This window comes from Eleginops maclovinus, chromosome 2, assembly GCF_036324505.1.
Source record: "Eleginops maclovinus isolate JMC-PN-2008 ecotype Puerto Natales chromosome 2, JC_Emac_rtc_rv5, whole genome shotgun sequence".
In the NCBI taxonomy this organism is placed as follows: domain Eukaryota; kingdom Metazoa; phylum Chordata; class Actinopteri; order Perciformes; family Eleginopidae; genus Eleginops; species Eleginops maclovinus.
In genome coordinates, this window is record NC_086350.1 from 3,905,494 (window position 1) to 3,923,213 (window position 17,720).

The window sequence follows — 17,720 nt, forward strand, 5'->3', positions numbered from 1 at the left end:
TGCTGCAAAGCGTTATCAACAATTTCTTTACTCTGTTGAATAATTACTTATATTACTAAATGTGTCCCACTCGGGTCAACAGACCTCCAGATTCCACATGTTCTCTTGTGCGAATAAACCTTCCTCAGAATGTACAATACTTTGTGCACGCTATTTCCAGAACTTTTTAATAAATGATCCGAATGCAAAGTGGTGGGGCCATTTCCAAAATTGGTTGGGACATGTCCCCAGTGTCCCCAGTGTAAATGACGCCTATAGACATTGGGAATATTATTAGTAGATCCTCTCAGAGCTGTGGATCAGTAGAGCTGGAAAACAGTCAAAAAACTGCAAATTGGGGATTATTTGAAGTTCGTTTTTTTATATTTAATTAAGTTATCTACATTACAATGAAAGACGTTGTGTTTCTGATACAGCACATACTAATATAATCAAGAAAACTTTGCTTACGAGACATTAACTAAATATTTTTGATGGCTTTGTGTATTTTAATGATTAAACAAGCACTCAGAGTAATTGAGTTTCGGAGAGCATTGCTAGAAATAGTATTAGAGGATCTTAATAAATGAAATATCAGACATTCAGTTTTTGATTCTTGCCCGGTTCATCTGAGGTGAATGGAAGGAGTGTGTGTGACTGCTCTGTGTATTCCATAGAATGTCTCTTTCATTGAGGGGATAAACGTACTACAAAGCCACCTAAATAGAAACTTAATTAATCTATTAGCAATGCTTTGCTCTGCCCCCCCCCCCCCCCCCCCCCTCAGTCTTCATCCCTGAGGGGGCAGAGACGCTTCAGTGCCCAGCCAGTCTGCAGGGCCAGTAGCCTCAGGTAGTGCAGCCTCTCCCCGACAAAGACCCGGCTCTTCGCTCTCAGTGGGACCAGAGAGGGGGGGCAGTCGGGAGGTCCAGAAGGATTGTGACCCCACTGACCCCCGTCCCCGTCCCCCCCCAGTACCTGCTGGTTCACTGCAGGGTCACCATCAGCATGTAAAGCACTGTTATAAGAGCGTAGGACTGATCAAAACGCTATAATACAAATGGGTTTCACAGAAAACGCAACGCGAATTATTTTTTAACATTTATAATTAAAAAAGATTGAAATAAATAAATGTGTTAACGCATTCTTACATTTCCTAAGGTTGTGAGTTATTTTAGGTTTTACATTTTAACCTCAGTAAATATAATAGGTTTACAAGTGTGCATTCAAAATAAAAACACTCAAGATGTTTAAGGGAGAGAACTCCCCATGGATTAACTATATTTAAATTTAAATGACTTTTAGGAAAGCCATAGCTGCAATGACTGCTGCAAGAAACTAAAGAGAAGCAACTCAAACCCTGTGGCAGATATACTGCACTGGGGGTGTGAGTGATTTTATTTTTGCTCCTGAAGCAGTGGCTGTAGTTTATAATCAACCTTCAGAGAGACACCAGCTCACCAAAATGACTAAAGCGTGGTTGCGTGTGAAGCGATACTCTTTATGGACTAAAAGGGAAACTACGCACGATTGTAGCTTACTCACTTGATCTGACTCAGACTGCTGAAGCCCTCATGTTTCAGTGACTCTTCACAGAGGATACAAACTGGGAATTGTGAATTTGATCCCCATCTCTTACATTGCAATCCTGGTAGTAATAGAACATTTTTCACCAATGACTCTTACATGGGCATGTGAGTATTGCTTTAAGGTAGACTTGAAAGCATGTCCCTATCCTCAAAGCAGCCCAGTGTCCCAATACAATACCAATATGAAGGTATTTTTGGGGATACTGGGATTATGTGTTGGAGGCAGCCCCCCTCCTTCTATTAAAGCTGTTCAGAAGCTCATAAAGCCTAAAAGGTTTGACTTCCAGGTATAAAAGTAACAGGATCTTTCTCACTCTAAGTCCATAGAATATATGTTTTATGTCAGATGATTTGGGAAGACGACCTGCTGAGTCTTTCCCAATGTAAGTCTGAGGAGGGAAACGTTTTTTGGGCCAAACAGCATCACGTGACGGACCCTGAAGTTGACATTATACAATTTAGCCTCTATATACAGCATGGTAAAAATGTACTCTGTATACACTTCTCTTTATGCTTCACGGCATTAGTGTGTGTTGCATCAGACCTTCATGCAACCATCCAGGTAAAGTCTCTGGTTAAACAGCAGCAGTCTTGTGACTCTTAACCGGGGCCATATGCAACTTCTATGTTTGGAGATAACATTAAAAATATGAATTATATTCTGCTGCATTCATCCTTATCTCTCTGAAGGTCTTTCATATGGTGTGGTTCGTGAAACAGAACATAGCAAAAGGAAAAGAGCAAACAGTAGGTTTTTTTCTACAAATATAACAAAATATATATATATTATTTTAATCTATATATATATATATATATATTATTATTTTATATAAATACATTTTACACAAATTAAAAAAGGCTTTTTTGAGGGTTGCAAAATGTTTCCAAAAATACATGCGTTGAGTATTTGAAAGATTCCCGTTCTGATTTTTTTTATGGATTCCTCATCATAAATCTCTAGAACACAGATCTATTTGTCCTAGAAAGAGATTGAAGTTGCTCAAAAATGTATAAAAACGACATGTTAGGTATACAATTTTGTGAGGAACAAAGGACTCTGCCTCTGCTCTGCACCCTGCAGATAGAAGTTGTGAAACTGGACCCCTGATAAACCCCATGGCGTCCCACCTTACAGTCAGCGGCGCACCGGCGTGTGGCACTCTGCTCACCTCCTCTGAACCTCCGTCAGACACAAGGTCAGGCCGGGGGTTAAATGGCCATGTTGGTCCTTGCAAAGTCCGCAGAAAGGATCATTGTCCAGAGGCCAGGGGGGTAGAGGGCACACAGCGAGGGGTGAAGCAGAGGGAGCGCCACCAGACCCCCCCAAGCCATAGGAGTCCTCGGTGTGACCCGTGCTGGTAGCCGCCGCCACGTTTCATCTTTTGTGCTCAGTAATTTGGAGGGGTCAGGAAGATAAGCAGAGAGCTGACCACTGTTTTAAGTGCTGGTGGTCCATCTCGCAGGGGCCAGCGACATCGAAGGACTTGTGAAAATAGATGGACGTTGTCTTAAGGCTCACTACGCCCTCTGTATCAGACATAACAAGAGGATAGCTGACATTCCTGACGGCTTCGTGTCTGTCTGTCCCGCAGGCCGACCGGCACGACATGACACGTGTAATATGAAACCTTGTAAATAGATTTAGAGCCATTTATATCCTGTTCATTTTAGTCTGGTTTGTAATGTGATCCCATTTGTGTTTGAGTGGTAAAATAAGGGTTATCATGTAAAAAAAAAAGCATTATTTTGACAGATTTTTTAGACAAAATTCAAATTATAATGAAAGAAAATCACAGGTGCAACGAGGATCTGTACCAAACAAGGTTTTTTAAAGTCGTTTTGTAGGCCGGGACCTCCACAATATGTATTTCAGACTCTTTCAAGTGTTTTCTCAACAAATATTTGGATAATGCACTAGTCCGTAATTGTGCAGCCCTTGTTGTAATCCATGTAGGGCTTCTCCTCTTATCTTGCATGTTTCTTTAGTATATTTTCGCTCTTTTTTTTTTATATTCCAAAGTCCTATTGATCAAACATCCAGTGCTGATTGAATCAACGGGGAAAAACATTTAGCAAATGTGTATTTTCAAGCAATTTTCTGGCTAATTTGGTGTGTAATTGAGTATCACTTCACACATAGCAGTAACACGTTAGTAAAAAGGAGAGGGAACGTGATATCTGTAATATAAGAACATGTAGCATTCATAAATCCTTTCTTTTTAAAGCCAAATTTGAATCAACAAAAATAGCTGAGCTTTTCCCTCCTTTTGTCCCCTGAGCTGCTTCAGAAATCACTCCTTTAGACATGTTAGTTTGCCAAGACAGATGATGTAAGTTCGTTATCTCATTAAGCGGAAAATCACTGATGTCAGTATTGGAGAAAAACATCGTGATGAAAATGTTTTGACTTATCCGAGTCAACAGTAATTATCACAGTTGTTTTTCCCTCGTTGTACCTCAGCTCTAGAAAGAATTTTGTAAATTTAAGAATCAGACCCCTATCCGAACACTTCCTCTGACAACTGGTCGGACCTGCACCCCCGACACACAGCCCACTGACAGCCTCTGCAGTCTGCACACAGTCAGTCAGTCATTAGCCTCTTACCTGAGCTCCCTGCTGAGCTGCTGATGCAAATCCTGAGCCCTCTGAAGCTGAGCCTGACAGAACATCAGGAAGCTGCCTGAGGCCGAGCTGCCCTGAGGAACAGCAGGGGGCGATAGAGAGGAGTCTGTCTGCTGGTCATCGATGGACCTCAGGCCCGGCAACGCTTTCTGCAGGGCGGATCTGAAGAGGAGCGCAAACAGGATTACATTTTACGGGTATTTAGGGACAATTGATACCATTAAAAGACTTACAATATTAAATGGAATATTTTTGGTGCATATTTCTATTTATGTACTTAATATACAAACTAAATCAATGTCGTTCATATGAGCAATATCTTTATTTATTTTTAGCATTATTTACGTTCAAAATAAAACATGTGTTCTCAAATTGGCTGCAGCACTAAAAAAAAATACCACTGTTTCATTTCTTTTCTAGACCAAAGAAGTATAGCAATGGTTACATATGATACATATAAAAAATCTATCCTCTACTGAGACATTTTGAGCAGACAGTCACATCACACTTTTTTCCTTTAAATAAATATCTGTTCTATTGCTGCTATGTTCTAAATGATAGTGCAGCAATTTTCTAATGTAGTATTTGCCACTGTGATAAATAAAAACAGCTTGGTGAGTCCTACAGTTCGTACAAACAACAAAATATTCACAGATGGGGAAGGCTTTTGATTGCGACATGAAGAGAATTCCACAAAGAGGCAGAGACATTTTCAAAATAAGACTCAAGTTGAATGTTTCTCTACCACTGAAGGGTTAGAGGAGCCATTCTCTGTTTAGTTTAACAAATAAAAGACTGAAAGGTCCCACTGAGACCACTCATCGTACATGTTTTCCTGCCTACACCGTACACTTTGTCCTCTTGAGTAATCCATACAGTTAATACATGTTTGGACAGTCATCTTATATTGTTTTTCTATCGCCTTTTGGATAAGAGCTGTACCCATGGCATATATGAGGTACTGGCTGTGAGTGTGGGGGAGAGGTAACTGCTGCCCGGGGCTAAGGATGTTCGAGCAGAGGAATCCCAGCTATCTGCCAGAGAAACACACTCAGAGCATCCACTGGTGGAGCCAAATGTGGCCTGTGTTCAGTGGGAAAATGTGGAGCTGGAAATTCTACAGGACACTGGGGAACAGCAACAGTGGAACCCATAAAAACAAAAGCCTTCAGGCTACAAAGTGGGTTTTATAAAACATTTTGAACAACTTGTATTGTTACAAAATTCATTCCCAGAGCCCCATATGCTCTTTATAGGCATCTACTTTTTCACCAGAGGGGAATTAAACATTTCACCAGCTCATAATGTGTGCTTTTTTTCTTTATATTTGGGGATTTCTAATTTAATACTGAATCTGTACATCGATACCTCCATTTCTTTTATCAATCCATGGCTGTTAGTGCTGCAAAATTAAGCAAAATGATAGCAAAATTGCAATATGGACTAATGTGATATCCTATTGAGGTTAGTGCAATATTTGTTTCAGGTAAAATATGTAGAAATATAATTAAGTAATACAATATAAAGCTGCAATCCCTGCCTATAAAAACATCTATACACTTGAATAAAGTACAATACAAATTAGGTACAGATCACACCATGATCATTTGTATACATTTTGTATTTATAATGTGAATAACGGACTTTAAAAAAGTAGCAATTGTTTATTTTATAAGTGTTGATCATGCTAGATGAAAACACAGGTCCATTTTATTGTAATACATTTTCTTTTCCACAGCCTTTGCATCAGAATCATGTATGTATGTTTATAGTTTTATATAAAATAAAACAAAAATGAAAACACTGATAAAAAACGATTTAAAATAAACTATAATTACATAAAAATACAGCAATATTTACATTGAATATGGTTGAAATATAGGTTAACTCGTAGAAATAGAAAAAGAATAAATTATGGGTAGAATTCAAAGGGATGTGCAGTACTATGATGTGGCTGAGGCTCAGTGGGGGTCCGGCCTTGTGAGGTCCGTAGCGGAGGAGAAGAATCTATCAGGTGGCGAGAGGTTCTGGTCCTGATGGAGCGTGTCATAACTACTGACTGTATAAAAAGTAGGTATAAAATAAGTGAAATCTAATCGTTAGAGGATTCTTGAAGCCTCAGGTGGTTTATTCAGATTCAAAATGAACCACCTCCCCTGAAGGGACTGTTTGTGCCTTCCTCCAAAAACTAAAGATTCCGATTCACAAAAACGGAACGAACCATTTTCTTTAGCCTCTTGCTTTTTCTTCCTTTAGAGTTTTCCCATCCCTACTGCCACCCTTGGACAGATATGTACATGACAGCAGAGTAAGGGGCTGTATCTCAGGGGGATTCGGTTTTGATGTGGCCCAATTGGTCTCTCCGACACAGATCGGGATTAGATTCCAACCCGGCGGGCATGTTCTCTGGCAAACCATAATACGACCTTTTGACGGCTACATGAGCTCATTGAGGTGTGGAGAGTAATTCAATTCAGGAATGGACGCCACTTAGACACACTCTGGGAGAATCTGGAAATAATATGATGCCATCAGATGTTGATGTTTACAATAAAGGGATACCTATTAAATCATTGGGGACTTGCTTTGAGATTTTTTAAGGTTAAAGCATTTTTCTGTTAAGCAAACTGTATATTTGTAAACATAAATGAGACTTCCTACTTTTTAAAAGGAGGTAAGAACTTCAAAATGTCGCTCATATGAATATATTTTCCTCCTGAAATCTAAATCTTCATTGATTATACTTGGACTTCAACCTGAATCTTTCCTAAATTGATATAAATGTCCTCCTCCTTTCTGAGGGGAACACTGTTGGCTCACATTCCTTCATCCTCCTTCTCCATCCCGTATGAGCACAAGTCCCGTATTTCATTTAGTGAAGACTTCCTCTGAACCACATGCTCTTAAAGCGGCCGTGATTAATCAAGTGTTTTCTTCTTCCCCGTCTCCTGGATCAGGGGCTGCCTACAGGGAGTTTAATTCCGAGCGCTTGCCTTTTGGTGCTTTCATTTAACCGGTGTTATCACAGGCTCGGGATGAAAGGGTCGGGGCATGAGCGGGGAAATACAGAGGGTTAATTCCTCTGTTGGCATTGGAGGTTAAGTAAAGTTCAATGAAATATTAATGTGATGTCTGAGTCAAGGGTTAAGCAAGAAAAAGTCCACAGGTAACCCATGTTTTTTGGACAGAGAAGGATCCATGAATCAAGATATTATAGTGAAAAGGAAACAAAAGTGAAATGTTATGTCAGTAGGGAGAAAGGCTGGAATGTTTTACGTGCGCATTGACATCCAATTCTTCTCGGTTGTGATGTTATAAAAATGTCTACATCTCACGGGGCTGTGTGGAGGGGCATGAAAAGTATAATTTTTCATATTTTGGTGTAACTAAATGGCTGTGAGTAGCTCCGAGAAGCAACAACTCTGCGAGACATGTAACATGTGACATCATTGCTCATGACAGGCCAATAGAAGCATGAAAAGTGTCATTGCATACTTTTCATATAAACTCACTGAAACTCGGGTAAAATATCGAGGCACGATAAGTGAACGAGCAAATTGACACTGAAGATATAATGGATTTTTCCGTTGTATCAATATTTGGGGGGATTACGAGCACTTAGAGCGGCGTACGTAAGCACAGATGTCGGTGGCACGTCGCAGTAATCTAATAGCGGACGCGGATCACAGTGCTAATCCCGGGAAGTGGACAGGAAGGCCTGTGTTCTGCAGGAATGTTTAGACTACCTGAGCCAGGAGACTGAATTCGTGGTGGCGAAATGCTAGCTTTTCACTGGTATGCTCACTTTGAACATCCATAACGGCGAGCGATATCTCAAGAGCAGAAATTAAACTTTTTGTTTGAGATTTTCCCGAAAAAAAACATAGATTTCTAATAACAGTATCTTGAATTGAAGCTCTTTGACAGGTACTACAGAAAAGGAGGTGCTGAAGTTCGAGAATGAAGGGTAAAGGGCAAATTCTAATCAGCTTGGATGTGTCTTACTAGATTCCTCCATTAATAAACAATAAATGTAGATAATAGACCGTAGCCCATGTCTACCGCTTACATTACCTCCAGCCTCGCTCCTGCTGAAGAGGATTCCCTGCGAGGTGGACCTCTCGCAGGAAGTGACATCCCTGTAGGCTCTCACACACGTTCTGGAGCTCTGACGGAGAAAGGAAAAATGTATTTGCTTTGAAATTGTTAATTATTTTTGTCTATTCTTCCCTTAAAAAGGAGCTCTATTATTATTACTCTCATTTTCAGTTTTCATATTTGTATTTAGTTCCTCGCCTGCGACATGTTTCAAAAAGCCCTTTATTTTTCCTCACACTGCCTGTTACTTGTACCTCTTTTCACCCTCTGTCTGAAACCAGAGCCCAGTCTGCTCTGATTGGTTAGCTGACCGGCTCTGTTGTGATTGGTCAACCGAAGAGATGTTCCGCCTCTTAGCCTATCACGTAAAATGTCTGGCTAGCCAATAGAAGTGTGATGTCAAAGGTGTCCAATGGAGGCATTTCAGGCGGGGGGGGGACTTGGGGATTTCAGCCTTTGCAGACCATTTGCAAGTACTAAAACCTATACAACACACTACAGGAAAGGGAGAACTCCAAAAGGAATATTAGGGCCTCTTTAACCCATGTCTCATCTGGTTATGCAGAGATAAATAAAAAGACAATGCCTCTTATTTCCATTAAGTCATACACTCCACTCTGACATATACATGTAGCAGAGACACATAAAATAAAGGATTCGTAAGTGCTTAAGGTTAAATTATTGGTGCTTTTACATTTATAGCTATCATAACTTATGTTATGAGTAAAATGAATCTGAGTCTGAGTGGGAGTAATGGATTTGAAAGATAAAGTAGATGTAAAGAAGCTGAAACAACAGCTTGTGAATTCCCCCCCTTCACATGCACAGCAGAGGGAGGAATGCCTCTGTGATTAGGGAAAGGGATTCATATATTATTAATGTGTTTAATTAAAATAATCTGTTACCTGACAGGCAGTTGAATCGGACATCCAGATTTGCGAGGGACACGGAATCAGACATGGAGGGCAACTGGGTAATTCTAGGAGACACAGACACAATATAACACCTTCTAAAAGATACAAAACAGTATTAAGTTCATATTTGTATCACGGTTAGATAAGGAAATGATGTGACTGGTTTGTAAGTTGCACGAGTCAGCTTAAAAATAAAGTTTTTGACAAAAGAAATAAATGTCACACAGAGGCCTTATGCAAAGATATGCAACACAGAGCTAATCGTGGATTTTTGCACATTAATTAAGTCATATAAAGTACACTGATGTATGTATGAGTGCATAATGTTGACACAAATGTATAAAAGGTGCCTGTGTATATCGCATAATATTTGCTTTTGCCAAAGTATGTGCATTCATTTATTTATCTTCCCCCAAATCTCTTATTTAAATGTTTTTTTTTAATAAATACTAGTCATTCTCAATAATGGCTATTTGATCTAATACAGAAATGTAAGTTATTTGTATTTAGTTTATTATTTCAGGATTATCATTTCAGTTTTAATCAAGACCCAGTGGATGTGACATTTTTATAAATGTGGTCAAATTAAATTGTTGGATAAAAGAGACAGAGTAAGTGTGCCTGGAGGAGCGTACCTGTTCTGGGCCACAGAGAGCTGCTGCAGGAGGGGCAGCCAGCAGGCGCTCAGGCTCTGCAGGGAGGAGATGCTGTTGTCGTGGAGGTGCAGCTCTCTGAGGAGGACGTGGTTGCTCAGACTGGGAGGCTGATGGAGGAACAGGGTGGAGCTGTCAGTAACACGGGGGGTTAGACTAACTTTCTGCTGCTGCTGCTGCTGCTGCTGGTCCAGCGACGGCTAAATGACCCCGTCCATCAATGTCAGTTGTTTCAGTCCTGCTGTGTTTACAGTCGGCAGTGTCGGCTATGTTAGCCCTGCTGCAATCAGGGGGGGCCTTAGGATACTTAAGTTGTATACGTTATTATTTGCATGTTGATTTTCTTGACTTTACAGTATCCGGCATTATCAGTGAGTTGGACATTTTCTCTAGCTGTTGCTGATAACGTCTCATAAAGTAACAAGTTGCATAAATGAGGGTCTTAAGTTGCCGCTAACAGGGCCTGATATTGTGCTAGCTGACTTTCTCTTTTCTGTTAAAATGAATAAACAGTAAACATAATAAATATGTCTGCATGATAAATACTCTTCATGCTTCAAGTTGATGTTTCTGAGACTTTTAGGTATTTAAACACACATTTTCTGTTATCTTATGTGGGAAATTAAGTGTGTTTTGTTGAGAAAATTACACTAAGCACCATCACTCTCAGTTCCCTTAATCATTCTTAAAAAGGCCCTGAGACAAAGTGTAGAGCAAGGGAAATATTTGGTTCATTGTGTGTTGTTCCACATGATAATGCATTGGCTTTCTCTCTTTAGCTGTTGATTTAAATACATCTGCTCACATGTTTAGTATTTCCAACACTTTCCATCTTTTGTTTCAAGTACTTGACACAAATACTAAATGTTTTTGCTTAATCATTATTATAGGCTTGGCAATACTATTATTGCCAGGAATCAATGTTTTGTTTGTGATAATAAAATCGTTTAGGGAATGCTATTCTGGATTTTTCATCCTGTATCTCATCTTGATTTATAACATTTAAGTCTTGTTGAATAAATCTAGTATTTATATCTTTGGTTTTGTGCGTACAAGAAAGACAAAAAATGGTGCTTTTTTTGCTGGTTTTTTAGGGGAAATCCCTACATTGAAATGATTTAAATCCCTAAAATATGAAGACAGAAAGACGAAGGCTTAATTCATACAACCTTTTAAGTAACAAGCTCCTGGTCCCCCTCAAACATCCACATCACATCAGAGAAAGAGCGTTCAGTAATCAGCTGTTCTGTATCTATGGTTTTTGTTCTATACCTCAGTGAGGCTGTTAGCCCTCAGGTCCAGTGTGCAGAGCAGAGCGCTGTTCTCTAGACCCTCCACGCTCACCAGGTGGTTGTGTGAGCAGTTCAGGTGCAGCAGAGTGTAGACGTCCCTCAGTCCTCTGGTGCTGATCAGCTGGTTGTGATCCAGTGATAACCTCTGCAGTCTCTTCATCGACTCTAGACCAGCTAGGGATGACATTTATTGAGAAACAGCACAGGGTGAGTCTGCATATCAGCAGTAAGAAAAGAGCCTCCTGTAGGATTCGGCTTTAACAATAGTCCTCTGTTACAGTAGCTCAATATACAATTTAATGAGTTTAACCTCTTGTCTGGGCAATATATGTGTATGGCTTCAGCCCCAGGGCTCAAGTTGACTTCAGTAAATAAATCACTTTTCAATGCATGTGGCAGTAAAATGAATTAGTCCAGGATTGAAAAGAAAAGAGGCAAAGAGAGAGAGAGATGCTGCCCTCTTGTGGAGGATTGCAGACTGGAGCTGGACCTCAGATGTGTTAAAGTCAAAGTAAATGATTCATTGGGGATAAAACAACAGCTCTCACCAATGCGGGAGATGGAGTTGTGAGAGAGGTCTAGGAAGTTCACATTTTCAGCCCCAGTCAAACCATGGATGGACGTCAGCTGATTGTGGCCGAGTCGAAGAACCCGTAAACTCCTCATATTTTCACAGTCGACATAAGAGATGTCATTTTCCTGTGGCGACATAACAAACATGCATTAATTGCTTTAACATAATGAGGTTAAAATCAAGATCTGCACTATACAACAGCACATAATGTCATATATGGACTGAACATCCACCTGCACATCGATGTAGCACAGCTGTGTCAGCTGGTTGACGCCCTCCAGAGATCTGAGGCCGCAGCGTCTGAGGGTGAGGGACTGGAGGCGAGTGCACTGACTCAGAGTGGATACGCTACAGCCGGGTAAATCCTCCAGAGTCACTGTGGTCACCTGAAGGGAGGAGGATATGCTTCAGGACTCAAAGGTGTAACTGTTTGATAGTTATATCGGCATCTATGTTGATTATCCATTAATGGTTAGAGTTATTTTCATGTCAAAAGAGCAGAAATTGCTATTTTCAGCCTCTAAAATATGGTGATTTGCTGCTCTGCTCTGTTTAGTATCATATAAACCAAGTGTCTTTAGGTTTATGAATAACCTAAACAGGACATTTAAAGATAAACTACGATTTTTAAAAACCAGGATAGATATTTAACACACTTTGTTGTCAGTGTGTCTGTATCCTGGCTGAAGCTCACCTCCTGCAGGGACTCCCAGCCTGTGGACCTCAGCAGAGCGTCAGGGCAGAGTGGAGGCAGGCTGCTGACCCCTCTCGGCCCTCTTCCTCTCCGCACAGATCCTCTCTGCTTCCTCCGGTTCTGCAGGGACAGTTTGGACCAGGGGACGCAGTCCTTCATCCAGGCCAGCCTCTTCCTCTCTGAGGACTCTGGGAGGCTCTCAGGTGGAAACAGAGACACAGTGGAAGGCCTGGCCGCTCCACTTTCACAGTCGTCAGTTTTATCTATGGAGGTCTGACTGATGCTCTCTTCTCCATGTGGTTGTGGTACAGTGTCAGTTCTGATGGACGACTCGCTGTGTAATGGACCAGAGCTAGAGGAAGTCCAGGAAGTGGATTCTTCCATTTCATCCATATTCTCTTTCTCCTTTTGACCCATTTTGCTTTTCTCTTGCAGCTGATTTGCCTTTACCACTGTTTCCTCCCTTTTCGCATGATGCACCACTCTCTTTTCACTCTGCTGCTTTTCTTTGAGTCCTTGTTTTGTTTCCTGGCTAAACTTTATCTTGTCTTCTCCCACCTCTTCCTCCTCTAGCTCCTTCTCTGCCTCTATGTTATTTCTCTCTTCTCCTTTTCTCTTCTCCTCCTCATCCTTTGTTTTTTCCTCATGTTCCATCTTTCCTTGGTCAACATCAGCCCCTTTATAACCTCCCTCATCTTCCTTGAGCTTTTTTTCTATTTCACATTTTCTGTAAACCTCTTCTTCCTCCTCCTGTCTCATCTCTTCCTTCTGCTCCCTACTCTGATCTTCTTGTTTTGTTTTTCTTTCTTCTTCCTTTTTCCTCTTCTCGTCCTCTTCAAATGTTCTGATTTCTTCCTTCAAATGTATATTTTCCCCTCCCCTTATGCTTACAACTTCCTTCGACGTCTCCTTCTTCTTGGCTCATCATTCCTCCGCTCCCTATCCTTCTCTTCCTTGTTTTTCCTCTCCTTCATGTTTTCATTCATCGTCATCAGAGCCTCCTCTCCTTCTTTCTTTTCAATCCTTTCCTCCTTTTTCTTCCTCTCATCAATTTCTTTTGTGATTCTCCCCTCTTCCTCTTCCCTCTTCCCTCTCTGCTCCTCCTCAACCTTCTTCTGGCTTATTTCTTCCTCCATTTTTTCTCTTCCTCCTTGCCTCTTCTATCCTTTTTCTTTCCTCTTCCCTTTTCCTCTCCTCCTCTTCCTTCTTTATTCTCTCTTCCTCTTCTTTCTTTATCCTCTCCTCTTCCTCCATCATTCTTATCTTTTCCTCCAGCTTTTTATTTTCCAAATGTATTTTTATTTCCTCTTCTCTTTTCCTAATTTCTTCCATTTCCAGTATTCTACTTTTCTCTTCCTCGTGTTTCCTCTCCTCTTCCTTTTTAAGTTTTGTCACTTGTAGTTTTCTCTCTTCCTCTTTCTTCCTTCTAATCTCTTCCTCCTTTCTTTTCCTCTCCACCTCAATCTTAATTTTCTCCTCTTCTCTTTTCCTCTTGCCTTCCTCGTTCTTCATCCTCTTCTGCTCCTCTTCCCTCATCCTCCTCTCTTCCTGCACTCGTCTCTGTAAGCTGCTGATCACTTCCTAATGGTAGAGAGAGTCAATAAAGTTATTACAAAGCCATTTTATTTCATTGGAAACATTTCATGGCAATTCAATTCAAATAATATATGCATTTAATAAAACCCTCAGCATGTTGACAGACTTGCCTGCTGAAGCAGTAACTCCTGTTCCAGTGTTTCCTGAGCTCTCTTCTCCAGCAACTCAAGTTCCTTCTGCTGGAGCTGAATACAGACAGCAATAACCAGAAAGAAAACATGGTGGAATAAAAAATGGCAATTTGCATGTTTCAATTATATTTTCTTTGCCCAACAAGACTCACTGGCCGACAACATGCACATCTTTCTATGAATATACCTTGTAACCTTTCGTTAGATTTCAGAGGATACATTTATTTATTTGAAGACCCTCTTCCAGGATATTTTATTTTGAAGACAAGGAAGCAGTATCTGTCTCCTGGCACTTGAGCAAGGAAGCAGGTTCCTTAGATTGTCTGTTTCCTGTATTAGTACACGTATTATTAAACATATCTGAAATACCAGGTTCAGCATTACCTTTTTGATAGTACTCACAGAGGGGAATTCCAGATGAGCTCACCTGAAATGCAAAACCTGCATCTGCTACGTTGAGAATTACTATAAAAGTCATCATGTTGAGTAAAGTAAGTCCACAGTGACTAACCTTCTCTGCCTGCATTATCTTCTTCAGCTCCATCTGGAAGTCTCTTTCTATTCGTCTCTTCTGCTCCTCCTTCTTCATCTCCTCACAGTGTTCTTTCTCTCGCTCTGCCTCGTATTCCAACGACCAACGATGCTCATTCTCTGTATCGTCATCTGAGACAGGTACATAAAGAAAATACTTTTTAAATACTCTGTTGCCCATTAAGTTGGAGTCATTTTGTTTTCTGACACATTGCTCTTCCACTGGCAAGGAGGAAAACAGGTTCCATGCAGTGGACGTAAAATAAGGATTTAAACAAATACAAATGTTTTAATATAATCTCACATAAATGGGGCAGCAGTTACGCAGGTCAGCAGCAGATAACACTTTTTTTAAATGCTTTTTTGTCAAAACTAAAACCATCAATGTTTTAAAACACTAACAGGATTCAAGGAGATCATATGTTTGTAGAAATAACCCTTTACTATTTCCTCTGTCTGAAAAACTTCATGGTCACTCTACCTCACAGTAGCCATAAATGAGAACAAAACATATGACAACAGCGAACTCTTGTGGACAAATGTTCTTTTGCCACATCATAAAACCCTTCTGCAAACCTTAACAGTGCAATGAAGAGGCACAGAGAGGAAATAGAAGTCATTTCACATCAACCTTCACCACACCTGTGCAGTTGAGTACAGTATTTCAAATGTTATGCAAGGTTTGTTAACTTTAAATTGGATTAAGGTGCTGTCACTCGAAAACATTAACTGCACTTTATGCATCATACATTTTGTTCTGTAGAATACCTTTGAATGTGAGACTTCTGACCCCCTTTAGCGTTTATTCTGCACTGTTTTAATAGATTTTATTTCACATGTACCTTCATCGTTGGGACACGACGACACATTGAAAGTGAAAAGTGCTTCTGTCTCTGTGGGAAGGAGGCGGGTGTCAGTGGAAGTGTTGTTCTCCTTGTTTTCTGTGTCACAAGTGACCTGTATCAGATACATCACAACTTTAGAGGAGCTTGCCATAACTTGTGTACTTTGGATCAGTCATTAAGAGATTTGAAGAGAGACATGTACCTGCTCGTTTAGTTTCGTTGCATCCTTTTCGGGTTGAATATGAAAGTTCATCGTGTCCTCAGTGTGATGTGATGCAGTCAAGTCTGTGATACAATAAGAAAACACAGATATTACCATCAGAAGAAATCTCACCATGATCTTAAAAGGTGTTTATTGTACATACCTAGAAATACAGAACAGTGAACTGATAGAATCATGAACGTGACCATGTTAGGTTAGTATTTTAGCAGCTATGTGTCTATAAGTATAAAGTCGAATTCTATTTGGTGTTCGAGGAAGAATTCTGATCCTTTACTTTTAAATTAAAATTACTATAAGTACTAATATCACACTGTAAAAAATAGTCTGTAAAAGCCTTGCATTGTTGTGGAAAAGTCTTAATAAGTTAATTTACTAATATCCAAAGATGCAAGATAAATGCAGTGAAATAAAAAGAACATGTGGAATGAAAGGGACATAAATACTCAATAAAGTATAAGTAACACAAATTAGCTTTAGTAGAAGACTTGAGAAAATGCACTCTTCCCACTCCTGCTTTTCAACTTGCCTTCAAGTTCCTGAAGGATGAGCTTCTCACAAACTGCTGCTCTGCTTTTCGATGTTTCAAAGTAGCTGAGCAGAGATTGGGGGATATCATCCGAGTCCTGTTGTCAGAAATGAGTTTGGTGTCATCACAAAAGGTAACTTTGTTATTGTAAGGTTAATGTTTTAAAGTGTATCTACTAAAACATCCCAACGTGGGTAACATTAAGAATATGTAAACACACCATTCAAGCACCATTAAAGACAGCTAATGACACTGTATTGACAATTGCTACTGTATATTGTATTGATTTGATTATATTATATACATATATTTATATATAACTGTATTATATTGTATCTGTATCATGTTGTGTGAGAGTCACTGTCAAGTAACTTGTTTGAATAAAAGTTTTTAAAAACAGCTAATAAGCTAGTGAGCTGCTATTAGCAATTAGCTACAATTAGCCTAATTAGCCATTTCACCTGTCTGATTAAAAATTGAATAAACAATAATTGAATCATCTTATCAAGGTGCTCAGGACTTAGCAAACTTACCGTGTCTTCTTGAGATGAAAAACCCTCCTGCTCCTCTTTGGTTTCATCGTTATCAGAGATGTCGTGATTATTTATCGTTAGCTCAAGCATTGTGTCACACATCTTATTAGCATCCATTTAAAACGTCAGCGACTAGTTGGCATTCAACTTTTACATGTATTTACCGCCATAAGGAGTCAGGAAGTTACCTCAAGTTGCTAATATAATCGATACTGTATATAATTGCTGTTAAGTTAAACAATATGCAGCTTATTGAACCTTTGCTAGCAGGCAAAACCAGTCGAAACATCCATTCGCGTCCAAGAGGTCCTTTAGTCTCCATGGAAACAACGCTGTTGACAACACTTAGGGAGACTCGCTAGGGACAAACCATGCGAAACGCAAAAGATTTCCTAAATAAATGGCCTTGTAACTTACATTTATAATTCCCACCAATAACAACTGTATGTAATGCTTTATTATTCTACTTTATTATAATAATTTGTTCTGGCATATGTTTATTTTGAATCATAATTAAAAGAGACCTGCTCCATTTATTTGTAACTTTTATTTTCAACACCATTTTTTTTTTAAACAGAGCTCAGGACCTAAGATATTCATTGCCCACTCTACACTGTAGCTACTGTGCATTTGATAATAAAAAAAAAAAACATTGAACCCCTTAAACCTTGATGCCATACCATGTGAGAAAACAGACAACAAAAGTGAAAAGAAATAAAACTGAATCGTTTTTTTTTTTATAATAATGACTATATTAGTGACATTAAAAGGATGCAGTTAGTAAATTCAGATAAAGTTCAAGTTCATGTTTGTGTGGTTTTTGGAGTTTGCCTTAGGTAAGTCGGAAGGTATTTTACAAACAATGGCCAGAATGACCTGACACAGTTGTTGTTCCTTATCATAAACTTCAGAAGGATTA

At 39.7% G+C, this 17,720-nt stretch overlaps 1 protein-coding gene across 1 annotated transcript in view; it reads right to left on the reverse strand.

Moving 5' to 3' along the window:
* Positions 1-17,093, reverse strand: part of lrriq1 (leucine-rich repeats and IQ motif containing 1) — a 36,958-nt gene extending 19,865 nt beyond the window's left edge. The window contains 16 exon segments of the mRNA XM_063899686.1: positions 4,174-4,353; positions 8,266-8,359; positions 9,195-9,268; positions 9,839-9,966; positions 11,129-11,322; positions 11,697-11,847; positions 11,956-12,108; positions 12,417-13,296; positions 13,353-13,549; positions 13,551-13,997; positions 14,123-14,197; positions 14,655-14,806; positions 15,517-15,631; positions 15,722-15,804; positions 16,269-16,365; positions 16,802-17,093. Coding sequence (XP_063755756.1) covers positions 4,174-4,353; positions 8,266-8,359; positions 9,195-9,268; positions 9,839-9,966; positions 11,129-11,322; positions 11,697-11,847; positions 11,956-12,108; positions 12,417-13,296; positions 13,353-13,549; positions 13,551-13,997; positions 14,123-14,197; positions 14,655-14,806; positions 15,517-15,631; positions 15,722-15,804; positions 16,269-16,365; positions 16,802-16,918 — 3,137 coding nt within the window. The 5' untranslated portion in view covers positions 16,919-17,093.
* Between the last annotated feature and the right edge of the window lie 627 nt (positions 17,094-17,720).